The 16,660-nt window shown below is 42.5% G+C and overlaps 1 protein-coding gene and 2 long non-coding RNA genes across 3 annotated transcripts in view; 2 read left to right on the plus strand and 1 right to left on the minus strand.

Moving 5' to 3' along the window:
• On the plus strand, positions 1-2,302 carry LOC144016667 (glycine cleavage system H protein, mitochondrial-like). The gene is made up of 5 exons (XM_077517997.1): positions 1-191; positions 359-441; positions 531-594; positions 661-792; positions 1,907-2,302. The coding sequence occupies exons 1-5, from the start codon at positions 38-40 to the stop codon at positions 2,002-2,004; spliced, it is 531 nt and encodes a 176-aa protein (XP_077374123.1). The 5' UTR covers positions 1-37; the 3' UTR covers positions 2,005-2,302.
• A 1,617-nt stretch (positions 2,303-3,919) lies between these two features.
• On the minus strand, positions 3,920-6,258 carry LOC144015601 (uncharacterized). Its single transcript, XR_013282764.1, has 3 exons — positions 4,745-6,258; positions 4,435-4,645; positions 3,920-4,130 (listed from the first exon to the last, which is right to left on the minus strand). It is a non-coding gene; the product is annotated as an uncharacterized LOC144015601 (long non-coding RNA).
• LOC144015602 (uncharacterized) overlaps positions 5,743-16,660 on the plus strand; it is a 24,436-nt gene continuing 13,518 nt past the window's right edge. Inside the window, exons 1-2 of the long non-coding RNA XR_013282765.1 lie at positions 5,743-6,147; positions 7,204-7,288. This is a non-coding gene — a long non-coding RNA (uncharacterized LOC144015602). The remainder of the gene's footprint in view (positions 6,148-7,203; positions 7,289-16,660) is intronic.

A 16,660-nucleotide genomic window follows, 5' to 3' on the forward strand; every position in this document is an offset into this window, starting at 1 on the left:
TATTATTCCCTCACTTGTTGTCAAACGAAGAAGAAAGATGTCCTCCTGTAGACTTCTCCGCTGCTGCGTTTCTTCCAACTTTTCCCCACTTTTGCCTTTACTAACACGCTCGGCACCACATTCGTCTCATCGGTTCTGTCCAAAATCATTCTTCCTAAGAAGTGTTTCGTCATCGAGCCGGTTGTCAGCAGGTATTAATTCGCTGGCCGGGAAGGTTTTGTCCTTTGCGTGTTAGCTAACACATTGGTTAACCACTTGCTAAAGTAAAGGACGTACGGGGGAACTCTTTTGCGCGCGTAGTTTGTATTTTGAATGAAATGACTTGTTTTATTTTATTTATTTTTTTATTGGCTTTCAGCTCTTAAATTCACAGACAAACACGAATGGATTCGGGTCGAAGACAATGGAATCGGTACTGTTGGTATCAGCAACTTTGCTCAGGTACATTTGGTCATGTTGAACGAGCTAATCAATCTATATATCGACACCAACGACTACCACTGTGGATCAGCACTGAATCGTGTTTGCAGGAGGCCCTGGGGGATGTGGTTTACTGTGGACTGCCGGATGTGGGGACGCAGTTGGCTCAACAAGGTAACCAATATCTATCCGGATGTATTTTTAGTAAATGTACTGATTTGTCCACCCCTGATGTCTCAGATGAATTTGGAACTCTGGAAAGCGTCAAGGCTGCTAGTGAGCTTTTCTCTCCGTTGACTGGGGAGGTGGTGGAGGTTAACACGCTGCTGGCTGACAAACCAGGCCTGGTCAACAAATCTTGCTACAAAGATGGTAAGCAAAAAAAAAAAAAAAAAAAAAAAAAAAAAAAAAAAAAAAAAAAAAAAAGAGCAGGTCTCCAGAACTCACTAGGTCTTGGTCTGAAAGTGCCTCCAAAAATGTGCACGTAAGATAATCGTTCCACTTATTAACATGAACAGGTTGTATATGTTAATCATCAAACCAAACTATCATACCACCGATTTGAGTCTGTGCACAGTCGCCATCAAGTGAATTTCTGAGACCTAACCAAACAGACCGTGGAAAACATCAATCAGCGGAGAAGTTATGGCTTGTGGGCACTTTCTAGTTGGCGAACAAATATAGCCGACATTCTGCATATTCTTACCAATGAAATGTGCATGTAGCACTTCTCCCATATCTGTCTTATGTGAAAACGCTGTCGTGAAATCAATGTCTTCAAGTTAGGCCGCCTTAGGGAGTGGCAGTGTAACCCCAGGATTACGCCGCATGCATGTGCGTTGTGGATCCGCTCCGTCTTGACTGTGTGCTCCAGGCACGTCAATTTTATGGACAAAACTCACCAATTGCACACAGCTGCAGTCCAGCAGTTGCGTTGCCGACAACTTCCCGCCGTGTCTTGTGTGATCGCGCTCGATAATGTGGCATTAAAAAGTGACAAACGCACAGATGAACAAATTCCAATTTGATTGCACAATTCAGTTTGAACCAGGCCAAACAGCGGTCAGCAGCCTTTCCAGACCCACTTTCTGTCTTCAAGTGGGTGTGGCTTGCTATTCTAGTTAATCATAAGAGGACACATTGAAAAGTCTCAGGGGTGTGTGTAAAATTGAAGGAGAAATCCGGTGTTTTGGCGCTAACCAGCTAATTTGGACTAATTCCATGACTCATATTTTGACCAACTCTAAATCAGGAAATTCACCCAAATTTGCCCTTATTGGAAGTGGCTTTCCTAGACAGATGGCTGATGATAAACTGCAGTGTACCTTCATAGTTGAACATGCACGGACATTTTTGGTGTATCAAAATATTTAAAAGTAACACGATGACAGAGGAAGTAAAATATTCTGTTTACAGGCTATGATTAACCAGAGTCAGTCAAGCAGCCTATCCAGCCTAACCACTTTGATGGATGTGTTCAACACAGGTTGGCTAATGAAGATGACCATTGCCAAGCCTTCCGAGCTGGACTCTCTGATGGACGAGGCCGCCTATGAGCGTTACATCCGCTCCATAGAGGACTAAAACCCGTTCCTCACTTTACTCCTAAAGTAAACACTTGGCAGACTGCTCTGCCAATGTTCTGCAAATGTGAAGAATAGCTGCTTGTAAAGGCTCACTTACTTTAAGGGACCAACCAAAGTTGAGTTCTTGCAGCCTCAAAAAGCCCAAACAAGAAGAGTGATGCTCAAGTCAGTCCATTTCTACTTTGGTATTTCAGTTAAAGCAGGCACAAGTGTCCTGGCCAAAAAAAAAAAAAAGCACTTTGACTTTGTATGTACACTGTGAGCGACTGTACAATAAACCTCTTGATTGAAACAAAGTTCTTGAATATTTTCATTTAGTTATTTCAATTTTTACAACTCCTTTTCCTTTTGTATTCAATTTGCTGTCATTTGAACACTAGGATCCAAGTGGCCCACTCCAGTTTAATGTGTATACAGTGGTGCTTTGACTTCAGTGTACTGGGCAAAAATTACAGCCACTATCAGTTTACATGGTTATCTTGTAGTGAAAGAAAATGTTTGATTTATTCCTCTGTCACTATTAATATTGTCAATTAAAATTTGAGTCCCAGTTATACGTGATTTTTAGTATCTGCCAAAAAAATAGCCAGATCCGAAAACCTAAGTAGTCCATTCAAAATGGGGGGGTCGGTTGTCTCAAATGCCTTTTTAAAGCTTTTAGCCTTTTTAAATGAGACAAAGTATTCCAACGATAACTTTTTATGACTGTCAAGTGCAGCAGTGGCTTGATGTCACTGAGGCAGAGGAAAAATAGTTTAATGCTAATATTTCATCACAATAAAAGCTCTTCAAATTTCTCTCCATAAATGTATCCCTTTTTTTTTTTTCTGACATTCTGCCATGAAGTCTGACATTTTCATCATGTGACACATCGTGACAGACTGCCTTTCAAATCTTCAGTTAGCGAGCAAGTGCAACATGCACAAATACATGGCACAGACAGGAGGTGAATTCACGCTTAAAGGTAAAAAAAAAAAGAAAAAAAAAAAGTAAATTATAATTATATCGTAACATTAATCCAATGGCCATAACGCTCCAACAATAATGTTAATCCGACCGCTAACGTTGGCTAACTTATTAGCTCATAGCATGGAGCCATAGTAGCCACTTATTGACACAAGCCTACTGTAGTTGTGTGTCAAGTTGTTTTTCATCAAAAAGATGAGAGAAAATTATATGTGAAATATTTTTAGATCCATAATGTTCAATATAGTCCTGACTAAAACTAGACTAAGACATTGACAGTTTTTGTTAACTAAAACTCCATCCATCCTCTTAACCGCTTGGTCCTCAAGGGTTGCAGGGGTGCTGGAGCCTATCCCACCAATTGCAGGGCACACAGAGACAATCAACCATACACACGCACACCTGAGGACAATTCAGAGTGCTCAATTAACCTGCCATGCACGTCTTTGGAATGTGGGAGGAGACCAGAGTACCCGGAGAAGACCCACGCAGGCACGGGGAGAACATGCAAACTCCACCCAGGAAGGCCGAAGCCCGGACTCAGTTCTGGGAGGCGGCTGTGCTAAACACTCAACCACCGCTGGCTAAAACTCGATGAATAAAATTGTGTTTTCTTGGATTAAAATAAAGACTTAAAATGCTATATTTATAGTTGACTAAAAATAGACTAAATGAAAATGGGATGAGGTTGACTATGATAAAAACTAACAAGCGTGATTGGAACGGGACTAAATTTTAAAATGGTGGAAAAAAATAACAGTGAGCATACATTTGAAAGGGGGTCTTTAGTTTGGAAATGACATAATTTCTGTGTACAAGGTGTCTCGCCATCATGGAGAAAAGCTAGCATGGCATGAGCACCCTCTTCACTGAAATCCCAGGACTTGTGGATGTTCACTGCCGAATCAATCTGAAAGTGACGAATTATCATTGACGACTGGCTTTTGTAATGGTTTGATATTTTCTGCTCTGACGACTACCCGTGGTACTGTCCTTCCTGCGAGGCATGCGTGCCAAGGCCCAATGTGTCCAAGGTAATGCCCTGAGGCCAGCTGGAAGGTGCGGGGAGAGACGTGGGCGGATCTAGCGGAACACCTAATGCAGAGCCTGTTGGATTCTGTCTGCAGCAGCTCAAGAAGTGAGACACGGATCCAATTCCTACCAAACAACAGATGTGAACACATTATTTCAATCGCTCTAGTCTAAATCTTGATGTTACATGTGTGCTGTCAGGTTAGTAACCGTGACCTGCTCAACAACATGAACTCTTATTTTGTAATGACAGGAAGTGGATCATTCAGGAAGAGAAAGTGGCAAACTGGAAAAGGAAACAAAGAATGCTTATGCTATTTTGTAGCTCAGTATTTATTGTAAACTTCAGAAGTTATAGAAAGAATTAGCAAACATTTTTTCTAATCAAGGGCAATTGACTTTTAAGAAGACAAGGTGCTGAGTTTATCACCTATATTTCCTGCTGTCATTGACCATTTTTAAGTTAAGGCTTGTAGAGGGCATTGGCCAACATGTTTGGGCCCCGGTCTCCTTCACCAGCAATTTGCACATACACAGAGTGGTGAATCTCACATCGGTCACATCCAGGAAGACCAGATGACTGCCAATACGCTCAGCAGATGACCAAAAGGATGACAGCACTTGACGAAGCCAGTATTTACCTGTCACAAGAGCAGAGACAGAATGAGTGGAAAATGATATTATAGTTGAGCACAATAGGTGCTATAGGTGATTTGCGTCCCTAACTATATCCAACTTACAAGCGCCTCCCATAGCCACAGTCATCCCAGGCCCCTCTTCCTCTTCGGGGCTCCAGATAAATACGTATGACAGGGGCGTCCACCTCCAGAAAGCTAACAAGTGCAAGGTTGTCACACAGCTTCAAGTCCCCGCCGACCCAAAGCAGCACTGGCGCCCCGATAGAGGATGGGGCAAACCAACGACATGCTGTGCTGCCGCTGTCCGACGTTGGTGTCTAGTTTTGTAATGTTTTGTTTTCTCAGACTGGTCCGCCATCATGTCACCTTTTGTGCCCATGTCCTGCTGGGCATTAACAGTCTGACATGTTCAGACGTCTCTTTCGGATGTACAGGATCTAGAGTTCTACTTCCTCCTTCTTTGCATGGTCACTTTGATTGGAGACCCCATCAAATGTCTGTGGCCGTGTTCTGGGATGATCTTGCGTTTCAAGCAGAAACAGGATCATTGCTACTTGTTAGTTCCAATTTATCATCTTCAGCCTGCCATTAAAACAATATCAGTGGTGAGCATCATTTTCCCCAAAGTCGATTTCCTTCAGTGTGTTGGATTTGTTTTTTGGTTTTGTTTTTTTCGGTCCAGTCAAATGTCAGCCTCTCTTGTTTGTCAATTAAATTTTCCCAGGGCCACAAGGTGGCGTGAAAGCACAACATACTTCTCTATTAGCTTTGGCAACATCTTTATCATTTTAGAGAGCGCACATAAGCAGTAAATAGGCGAGATTTTCCATGAATATCAGAGAATAGGTTTCCAAGAAAAAAAAGTGAATAGGCGAGGAACACTATTTGTTCACATGTACGTACATTTATTTGAATTAACAGTTACTGCATTAGCTTAAACAGGTTGTTTATATCACCTTCAGGTGAGTAACAGTTGCCAAAGAAGATGCCCAAGCTTGTGCTACATGCTCGACGGCAGGTAAGCGAATACTATTAACCCTAACAAAAAAAAAAGTTTAACTTTGACTGGGATTAAATGTACTTTTATAGATGCTGGGCACAGTTCGTGAACGGTTTTATCGAAGAACGAAATAGGAACATAGCTTTTTAGCGGTAGGGAGGAAAATGGATGGATGGAAGTACGAATTTTAGTCGACTTGCCTAAGAAAGAAAGAAAGAAAGAAAAGGGTGCCAATTTTTACAACATATTCAACGTTACAAATTTCAGTATCCCTACAGACCGCGAAATATTCCTCGTAGATGGCGACGACGATGGAGTAAGCGGTTGGCTGACGACAGAGGCTGAACGACGGGCAGAAACTCGGTACAGGTCGACTCGCATGGTGACCCAAAATGGACAGGCACATCGCGAAGAACCCCTCCGGATCCTCCGACCCAGCAGCATCCTTCTGACCACGGCTACCTCGCCCTTTTCTTTTCCTCTTTGGGGCATCTTCAAGTGGAAGGTGATTGTCAAGTCTTTTTATGTCACTTTCTTACGTCCAAACCCGAAAAACATGTACCACTTGTGAGCAAGGCACACAACCACTGTTACTGAACAACTTTCTCAACTGACTGTTGACTGGAGTTAAAAGCCACTAATTTTTGTAATGAACTAGCATGACCACCAGGGGGGGCTCACAACCTAAAAAGCCAGACAAACGTTTTCTGTCTGTCACCGCACCACACAATCATCGCCACTTGGCATTTCTTGTTCATTATGAGTAAGACTCACAGAATTCACATATGATAAATTACCCACTCTGTTCTGCCCGTTCATTAACATAACAGAGTCACTGGATTACTTGGGCCATCCCTTAACCACTTTATTTCTATGCAAAAAAAAAAGAGAGAGATTAATGACATGGGTCCCTACGAGCTAAATGTGATCAAACCACCACCCTTGTTTTCATTTGAAACACCACCTTCATCTTGCTTTTCAAGTGCACCCCTGTGATGTGAGGCTGCAAAAAACAAAAGGCAGCAGACGCTGTAACAAGCAGTGAATTTTTAATCATTCATGCTGCACAGGGATTGATTTTAATGAGACTGTGCACACGCCTTTGAATATGCACAGCAGGGAGTGCGGAGTTGAGACTCCTGTGTTGCAAACTCTGGAATTCCTCATAAAGGAATCACTCATTGTCTTGTTTGCTGACAGAAAAAATATGCCCAAGTGTTCCAGGAGTGTATGACTCATTGGCCAGGGCCACATGCAATCCATATTGTTCAGTGTCTGAGGAGGAGTGTGTTGAAAGTGGCGGTAGCCTATGTGCAGCGAGTGAGAGGGAGAGCGAATGAGATTGAGAGAGAGGGAGAATCAATAGTGTTTAGACAGAGAAGTGGAGTCTAAGTGTGTGATCAATAGAGAGCAGAGAGGAGAGATTAGCTGCTTTTCTCTCTCAAACTAACACTGACAAATTGGTGAATTGGTGTATCGGCCCTTGGGCTAAACGGATTGACCCGTTGTTTCCATGTTCTGCCGTGTACTGTCAATAAAGATCTCTGTTCTGTTCATTGAGGTACTCGGTGAATGGACGGGACGAAGCATCGAAAGAAAGGGGAATCGGGAAAGACCCATAAAAACTGAATGGACGACAACTGGAGGTACACTCTAAAGAACTTTTTTTTTCTTTCTTTTAATGGACCAAGAGTTTCCTTTGAATCAACTTTTGTGCATTGACCAACTTCTATTGGTAATCAATTGACATGTTTGGGTACTTTTGGGTGGCAGAGCACGAGCGACTGCTGCTGATTTGGAATGAAATGATGACAAAAAAATGTGTACAGGGTTGAAGTGCCAGATTCCGCCCATTTCTTTCAACGAATTCAAAGTGAATCCAGCGGTGGGTGAGGCGGATAAATTGAGCGGATGTGGTAAAGAGTTGTACATAGAAGATGACAACATATAGTAGCCATTTGCAAAGGGAGAGAATGTGAACCAAACCTACATAATGGGGTTTGTGGAAGGCATTTTCTCACAGGTACATATAAAATGTTTGGCGGTTTGTCTTTGAGTAATTTAGGAAAACACAGCCTGGTCGTAGTAGACAACAGTGCAATATCAATTTCACTGTCAAAAGAGCCATTATTCTGAGTAAGAGAAAATTCAATTATTGAGGCAGTCAATCAGTGATCATGTTAGCTATGAAATTCCACCATTCCACATTTTAAGGATTGGAAAAAACCAAAACATACCTGTTGAAATGTAGATTATGATAGGTGCTGCGTCTTCCTTTTGAAGCAATTTACCTCACGTAACACACTACAGCAATAGGGGACAATGCTACAATCATTCACTTCCCGTGTTTGCACCATTCCTCTGCCTTGATCTGCCTTGCATGTAAGGATTTGCCTGCCAGTTGAAAGTGTCGCCTTCTGCCACAACCAACATTTTCAGTTTAAAATTGTGTGTGTGTGTGTGTGTGTGTGTGGTGGTGGGGGCGGTGAAAATGTAAATACAAAATACAAATGCCAATCTTTGTTGTAATGTTTGTAAACACGTTTATTGAACAATGTTTCAGACTTTTAAGTTTTTGTTTTTGTTTTTATCTTAAACAATAGACATCCTTCTAAATTTCTAACAAAATGTTCAGGGACCTCCGAAGATCATCAGTACGTCTTAAAAAGTTAAATGTAAACTTAAATACAATAGTTGTCTTATAGTTTTCTACAGTAAATATTTTTCCCAAAATTTACAAATACCTGAAATTTTAAACTTTCACATTTCTTTGTTTCGATATCAAACAAAAACAAAAGGTTCAGAGGGTACACAACATTGCTTAAAAAGTTGTTAGAAAGTGAAAATTGAAGTAAATAATTTCCTGAGATTATGATCATTTTGATTGACCTTGTATAGGCTGTCAGATTTTTTTTATTTATTTATTTTTTTTAAAGGCCAACACTGATATCAGACTATCCCTATGACATCACGGGGAAACGGTTTATTTATAGGCGTTGGGATACTTTTCGGTGGCAGAACGCGAGTGACCTGAAGCGAGCCAGCTGGCTGCTGTTGAGCTTGTCAAAAACATTGGATATTTGACACTAGAAACTGTGACAAACCTGCATTGGGGGTTTCACTGCCAGATGTACATGCCAGATCATCTTCACTGTAAATTTAATTTGAGTGAATGCCAGGAAACACTCAAACATCAACCGAACAACAGAAAAACTCAAGTAAACCTACCAAAACAAAACCATTAAAAGTGCTAAATAGATAACATTTTTCCACAACCCCCTGCAATGGGCTTACGTACTCCAAGGGGTATGCATACCCCTGGTTGGGAAATGCTCTAGCTCATGGTTCACCAATTCCGGCCCTTGAGGTCCGGAGTCCTACAGGTTTTAGATGTTTCCGCCCACTAGCACACCTGATTCATATAATCAGCTCATCAGCATGCCTGATAAGGTTCCTGATCTCTCGTATCAGGTGTGTCGGTAGGTGGAAACATCTAAAACCTGCAGGACTCTGGACCTTGAGGACCGGATTTGGTGAACCTTGCTCTAGCTGGTTGCACGCGTACTGACAATCGGGCCGAATTTCAGCATTCTTCCGCCATTTGGAACAAAGTCAGCAGAAGCCTGATCATCAGATGTCTCTAAAAGATTAGACAATGGGGTATATGCCACGGAAGAGGCATGTGGGCTGTGGGCTAAAAAATACTTGTGCTTCCGACTTCGTGCCCCTGGGTTGGACGTTCGCAACCCGGACCGGAAATAAACTGTTGTGCAAAATCACGTCCCGCCTCTTCCGTGGCATATACCCCATTCCCGAATGCAAAGCAGAAAGACAGGCAAAACAGACAGCCAGACAATCGTAAATATGAAAGTCAGCCGGTCAACCCCCCAAAAATTACATGTTCTATGCAGCCCCACTAATCTAAATATATTGTTCTGGTTGATATTGTGTTAGTGGAATATGAGTTAAGCATCAAAATCCAGCCATTTTCTGAAGCTGAGCTGTGATTGATTGTTATCTGAGACCTGAGCAACATTGATGTCATCTTTAGTTGACATCAAGTGGCAAAATGGCCGCCCCCTGAGATGGATAAAAACGGTTGGGTTTTGCTTCATAACTCATATTCCACAAATATAATGTTAATTATAATGTCATGTTTAGATGAGTGAGGTCGCATATAAAATATTATTGTCAAGAAATGTTTAAGGTTGACTTCCACATTAAGCTTGTTCTATAGTTACAATGACAAATTCTTCTGTGTTTTGTACTTGAGTCACACCACCAATTATTAGTGTGCAAATGCCTTGTGTACACAGCAATTCCTTTATTTTATGAAACGATCAACTATTGATCTACTTCCCTAAAAAGAAACAATTTAAGATGTTGATGTTTCAATTTAAATGCCATTAACCTGTCGAGGTTTACACAAATGACAAGCACTTTTAGTTTTTTTGTGTGCTTCCTGAACCGAACGTGAACCAAACTATGAACTCAAACCCCAAGAGCTACGGTACATATCGTACCGTACATGCAATATAAATGGTAAATGGTTTTACAAATTCATGGTTTCCAAACTACAAAAAAAATGTTATCAGCGGCATGATTATTACTTTTTATTTATTTATTTTTCTAAATCTTGATTGATTTAATTTAATCAATTTTATTTTTAGTTGTTAGTGCATGCCCTTCCCACTCCCATTGTTGGTGTGAGCAGTCATTGAGCCAAATGACTTTTTCCTGTGTTGAAAAAGTCATCTCTTTTGGGAAATTTGGGTGGACCACAGCTAGGTACAGGAAGGATAATGCAAAACCTGATTCCAAAGAGTGGCTACTATAGGAAGCAAAATAATATGATATTTATTAGTGGTGTTAAAAAAAAAATTGATTCAGCAATATATCGCGATATTACAGCGCGCAATTCTCGAATCGATTTGATATGCGGCTGAATCAATATTTAAACATTTCTTTATTCAACAAAACGTCTTACTTAGGGGTTAGGGTTCATACGTTGAGCATGGAAAAATGTATTAATGGAATGGAATATTATGCCTTAATATTTTATTTCAACAATTTTCAAACATGAAACAGATTGCAATGGATTGTTTGCTAAATACAATGGCTCACACTTATAAGACTGAATTTTCAAATAAATATTTTCATACAAATCTTATGGTATACATTTACAAGTTTCCTGATTAGTATTTTCTAAATTTGGGTATAATAGAAAAAAAATCGCAATAATTGACTTATAGATTCATATTGGGATTAATCAGTATTGAATCAAATCATGACCTATGAATCGTGATACGAATCGAATCGTCAGGTACTAGGCAATTCACACCCCTAATATTTATTTTACATTTACGAGAGTGCCACCATCACTCTTGGCAAATGCAAGGTAACAAAAATACATTATTAATTGTGACCAACTATGTAAGTTGTTGTTACACCCCTAGTACCCAGTAAAAGTCCAGGTAGACTTAAAGCGTAACTCTCATTAAAACATCAGCGCACTCACATGTGCATCCTTGTGAACGCCGCTCCCAAACCATAATAACATCTCAGGGAAAATTAATGGAAAGACAGATTAAAAAGTAAGTGAGAAGAAACGGGCCACTGGTGTAGCTATTTGCTGCTCATAAATCATTGTGACACACCTATGTGCATGTAGGCACACACACACACACACACACACACAGATGCATGTACTGTAATTAACCACAGGCTATTTACTCTCTCTTGCTGTAAATTAGACATGCAGACACAGTTATTACATTAGGGGGATCTGCCATGCAGAATACTAACAGGAGGAGGATGGGGTTGTTGTACACACAACAAAACAACTCATATACACACAAACAGAAACACGCGTACGCACACAACAGGAACCAGCGCGTGGAAGAATCATAGACTTGACGGGCAGCGAAAATGAAGCCGCAGCCCCAAGAATGGGGGCCCCCAGCTCTTTGTTGCCTGCTGCATTTCATTATCTGAAACGCCAGCCAACACATACGATGCACCTCCCCCTTTCCTAAAGCTGTCTGCTTCCACTCGACGCACACACAAAAAAAAAGCCAAAGGAAAATACAGATACTGCGTCAGAGCCCTTCTTTGCTATCTGAGTACTGCATGGTCATCCTGAGCACATTGCTTTAACCTTCGAAGCCATCTGCACATTGCAAGCAGCACAACAGTAGATGAGAACTTGATTAAAGCGAGTGTCGATACTCCCATCTCCAATTAGTTCATGAAGTTCCTTTTTTCCCCACTCTCACTCCTCCTTCAAATTGGTGTGTGTCCTCCGCTTCCCCTCACCCCACTCCGTCCCTCCGTTTTCCCACGGTGATCGATAGCTCATTACAATCATTGACTGTGGCTCATCAGCACCTGTTAAGACGGGCCGAGACAGAAAGGAGGCGCGTGTGAGCGTGCGTGTTGTTCGATCCGCAGAAGGGATGGGCCTGGAGTGTGTCAGAGGTGAGCCGTGACATTTGAGCGCCTATTGTTCCTCATACCTGCCTTGTGGGTGCTGTGGAGTCAGCTGCGGGATTGCTTGGGGGAAACATCTTAATATACGACTCACGTGGGTGCCGCGGTTTGTTGCTATGGTGATTGCCAAGGGAGCCCGAGTATTATAGGTGTTTATTGTAGACGAGCGTACGGGACACGCTTTACCGTGCTGTGATAGACCACACATTAACACAGCCGCAGAGGGACAAAGGGAAAACAAGAGAACCCACCGCAGTCAAGTGCGGGATATGATGTTGAATAGATTACTTGGTATTCATATTCCTGGAAGACAGACCTTGTTCAAACACTGGGTTGTTGGTTAAAGCGTCTCTGCAGGGTTAGTTATGGGTGAGAACGCTGAGCTTGACGAAAGCAAACACAGAAAAAGAGACATCTCAACACTAGGAAGCAAAAGATTTGTTCAACAGACAAAACCAAACGGATAGTTGCCAGATCCCAAGAGGTCCACCATTAACAGGGTGTGGCCAGGGAAAAAAGGACATTTGGTGTGCGAATGTGAAATTGGAAAGAAAACGGGGGTGAATACAAACAAGGGCTGAAAAGAGAACTCCTCTCTCTCAATCCCATGCATAAATTACACACACCATTTACATATTCATTATGTTTTGTGTCCTAATGAGAGTATTTGCTTAATGGCTTCACCACTACTGACAGCTTTTGTCTGACACCAGAGGAAGGGGGGGGGGGGGGGGGGGGGGGGGGGATCAAGGGTCATTTTAAGTGGGCATAATCAATTCTACACAATGGGTTTTTATTTATAATCAGATCAATTCCATGGCTCTCTCTATGATTCCAACATGCGCAGGGACACAAGAAGGGGAGCACATATGACGATGGGGGTTGGTAAAAGTTAATTTAAGTAACTGCAGCTAAACTACAAACTCGGGACTCGCTCCATTCCTCTCCTGTTTTCTCAGTGGGATAAGTAAGTGCTGCAGTAATTACACAGCCCAGGCGAGCCTGGCATTCCTTCAGGTGCCAGAAAGTCTCCCAAGCCACAAGTGGACAGCGAATGGCGGCATCGCTAACGAATCGGGAAAGAATGAAAAGTTGCATGAGTGTGTGTTCAAACATTGCACATTTTTAAAACACACCTACTAATGATGAGGAAGAGAGAGGGATGAAAACGTAGTGACGGGGGGAAGGGCGACGAAAGGATGAGCTACAAATGAGAGCGATGGCAGCGGCAGGTTGGCACAGTGCCATCCAGTCAGGGCTTGCGTGGGGGCGGGCATGGGCGAAGGGTGAGGAGAATAAGAAAGGCAAAGAGAAGCAGATCATTGTATACTGCCACCCTGATGCCACCCTGGTACAGGCACAATGGGGCGATGCCAGCCAACGTGTGCGGCTGGCGAAGAAAAGGAAATCTGCCAATAGCTGGAGCGCAGATGTGAGCGAGATGCCAGCGGGCAGCGGAGCGATCTGCGGATGAAGGACGGTGACAATCCAAATAGAAGACCATTTTCAACTTCAAGCTCTTCGGTGATGAACAACCTTACGAGAAAGAGAATGCCAGCGAAAACGGGGTATATCCGTCTATGCCAGTGAACGCTTGGCAGCCAGCGGGCGCCATGCCAGTGTCCTTGACGTGGCCAGAAGCTAAAGCGACCCATGGATAGCGCTCCCTTTCGAATATAAGCCAATTCACAGAGGATTTCCCCATTCGTCGCCGTTTATTTGGACAAAGACAACAATCGGTGCCAAGGCAACGCGTACCAGCGCTCTTTCTTATGTTGGCATCTTCTTCTTCGAGGGTACGGGAGAAACGTGGCAGCAAGCCAAGTTAGCACAAACATTTGTAAACAGGAGCCCCCCATATGGCGTTTCTCGGACGCCATCAGTGTTTACGGAGGAGGCATGCCCTCGAGGGAGGCGCCAGCAACGGAGATGGCAGCTTGCCAAGCATTAACTGGGTGCCATTTACAAGCGCCAAGAGGAACTGTACGGAAACAGGCGTAAAAGCGGAGACGGAATAGTTGCAGACGGTTGCAGTCTGGAGACAATTGCATGTCAGCTGTATTGACCGGACAGCATCAAGTTCCCTGATGCCAACTCTGCTGAGTGCCAACACCAGAAAGAAGCATCTGCCCATTCCAAAGACAAAGGGCGTACTATTCCATTACAGAGAAGAGCTAACAGCGCATTAAGGACGGTCTGCATTGGAGCTGCAAAGAATGGATCATTTTGAGCCTATTGAAGAATACTGGGAGCGTTGGATGAGTATGATGAAGCATCTCTTTCTTGCACGTGCACACCTGGGATGTTCTTAAAGGGATAGCCACTGGCAGCATTAAAGGGAGGGATGTGTTGGCATCATCTCAGGGGTGTCAAGGTTTCGCTGGGAGGGAGGGAGGGAGGGAGCTGCCACCATCAGGGGCGGGCAACTGTCTGGGCATTGGATCTGCAACTAATTAACAGCCACACGCTAATTCCAACAGCCGATTATAATTAGCGATTTAATCGCTCGTCAAGGATTTTCTCCCTCATCACCCCCCCCCCACTCCTAAATTGCGCCTGCTATTTGGAAATGTGCGGATAAGCTGAGGAATGCCGGAACTCACCTCTCTCCTCCTCCTCGTCCTGCTTTCCTTCATCCTTGGCTCCAGACTCCAGTGGGATCTTAATTAAGCCCTGGCTTCATTATGCAAATGGAGTACAATAAACGACAGCAGATCTGGAACTGGCTTCCGGACTGAACAGTGGGAGGGGGGAAATGTGGAAGATTACCAAATCCGTCTGTGATTTGACTGCATGATTGCAAATGTTATTGTGTTGTAATATGTACACAGTGTTGAACAAATCTGGGAAGCAACATTTTGCTAGGAAAAAAAAATGGCTGAAAGAAGCCTGAATATGCAGAAGGTCCTTTCTCCCGATTCACAAGGGAATGATTGACAATAAATGCCTTAATAACACGAGTTTGCCGTTGTTGTGGATAAGCAGCGATAGGAGCAGAGAAAGGAGACAGACGGAAAGGCTGTCGTTGGCAGCTAATGTCATCTCAGTTTAATCATCGCATGGGATCATGGGGTTCATGAAAATTCATTTGCATATCATTAAACAGAGAGAGGTTATTTGGCGCGGGCAGACAAAATGGGATTGGATGTAGGAAGGAAAAAAATGGCAAATGGAGGCGCTCGTTATTAAACAGCAATGTTTTATAGTCTGCCAGCCGATTCATTTAATTTAGAGGTAATTAAAATGTGTCAGACTCAATCAATCATCCCAACAGGGATACTATCAATGCTTCTGTCTGGGGTAAAAAAAATAAAAAATAAATAAATAAATAAATAAATAAATAAAAAGTCTTTTGACATTTTCCAATAACAGACTCAGTCCTTCAGTTGACTGTGAGTTTGACCCAATCGACATCATTGGGAACACCCAAACAGTCACATTACCATTAAAGTGGAAGTCAACCAAAAAAAAAAAAAGTTTCTTTACAATAATATGTTGTACAAATATATGACCCTATTAACACAGCATTATGATTACCATAATATTGCGTTTGTGGAATATGAGTTAATTCATATTTGTGGAATATGAGTTATTCCACAAACGATTTTGCTGCTTCACTGAGTGAAGCAGCAAAATCCACCCGTTTTCCATCCATCTCACGGGGCGGCCATTTTGCCACTTGCTGTCGGCTGAAAATGACATCACAGTTGTTCATTGGTCAAATAGCAACCAATCACAGCCAGCTTCAGAAAACAGGAAGCTGCGATTGGACCTGAGCCCTGAGTAACTGTGATGTCATTTTCATTTTTTTCCCTTGAGAGCTCAGTATTATTTATTTGGCAGCTGAGACAACGTCATCATCATCTCTCTCGTTTTTTTTGTTTGTTTGTTTGTTTTAGTTGTTGTTGTTTTTGCGTGTGTGCGAGCATGTATTTGTGCTCTTGAATTCACCTGAAACCTGTTATAAATCCCAGACCCTTCACCGGATACTTAAGAATCCTGCCACAATTGAGAAGTTGTCAGGAGACCAGAGGAAGGATAAAAAAAAAGAAAGATGAAACAAAGTGAAATACAGTACTAACCAGACACCACCTACCCTCCACAGAATTACAGTGATTTCATTTTCAGTCAACAGCATGTGGCAAAATGAACCCCCCCCCCCCCCCTCCCCCACCGCCATCATGGTGGATACAAACGGGTAGATTTTGCTGCTTAACTCATATTCCACAAACGGAATGCCACATTTGGAGTAGTTTGGCTGCAGTAGTAGAGAAAATTTTGATGGTGACTTCCACAATAATAATAATGGGTTGTGCCAAGGTGTGAAGTTGTTCTTACGTAATCACTTGTTTGTCAAAATAGGCCGATGGCTCTCGCTGTATTTTTGACCGAAACTCTTAGCTAGCAGCGGTGCCTGTATTTGTCCGTGCGTAAACATTTGCATAAGTGCTATAATTAGACCACAATTTCACATGCAGAGCAGTTTGACAACATGGCATTCAACCCCCAACACACACATGCACATGCCG

The sequence above is a fragment of the Festucalex cinctus genome, chromosome 3 (genome assembly GCF_051991245.1).
Source record: "Festucalex cinctus isolate MCC-2025b chromosome 3, RoL_Fcin_1.0, whole genome shotgun sequence".
NCBI classification, from domain to species: Eukaryota; Metazoa; Chordata; class Actinopteri; order Syngnathiformes; family Syngnathidae; genus Festucalex; species Festucalex cinctus.

Coding starts and splice junctions, on each gene's coding strand:
- LOC144016667 (XM_077517997.1), top strand. CDS start 38: ATGTCCTCCTGTAGACTTCTCCGCTGCTGCGTTTCTTCCAACTTTTCC. Junction 442..530: donor GTATCAGCAACTTTGCTCAG/GTACATTTGGTC, acceptor TCGTGTTTGCAG/GAGGCCCTGGGGGATGTGGT. Junction 793..1,906: donor CAAATCTTGCTACAAAGATG/GTAAGCAAAAAA, acceptor TGTTCAACACAG/GTTGGCTAATGAAGATGACC.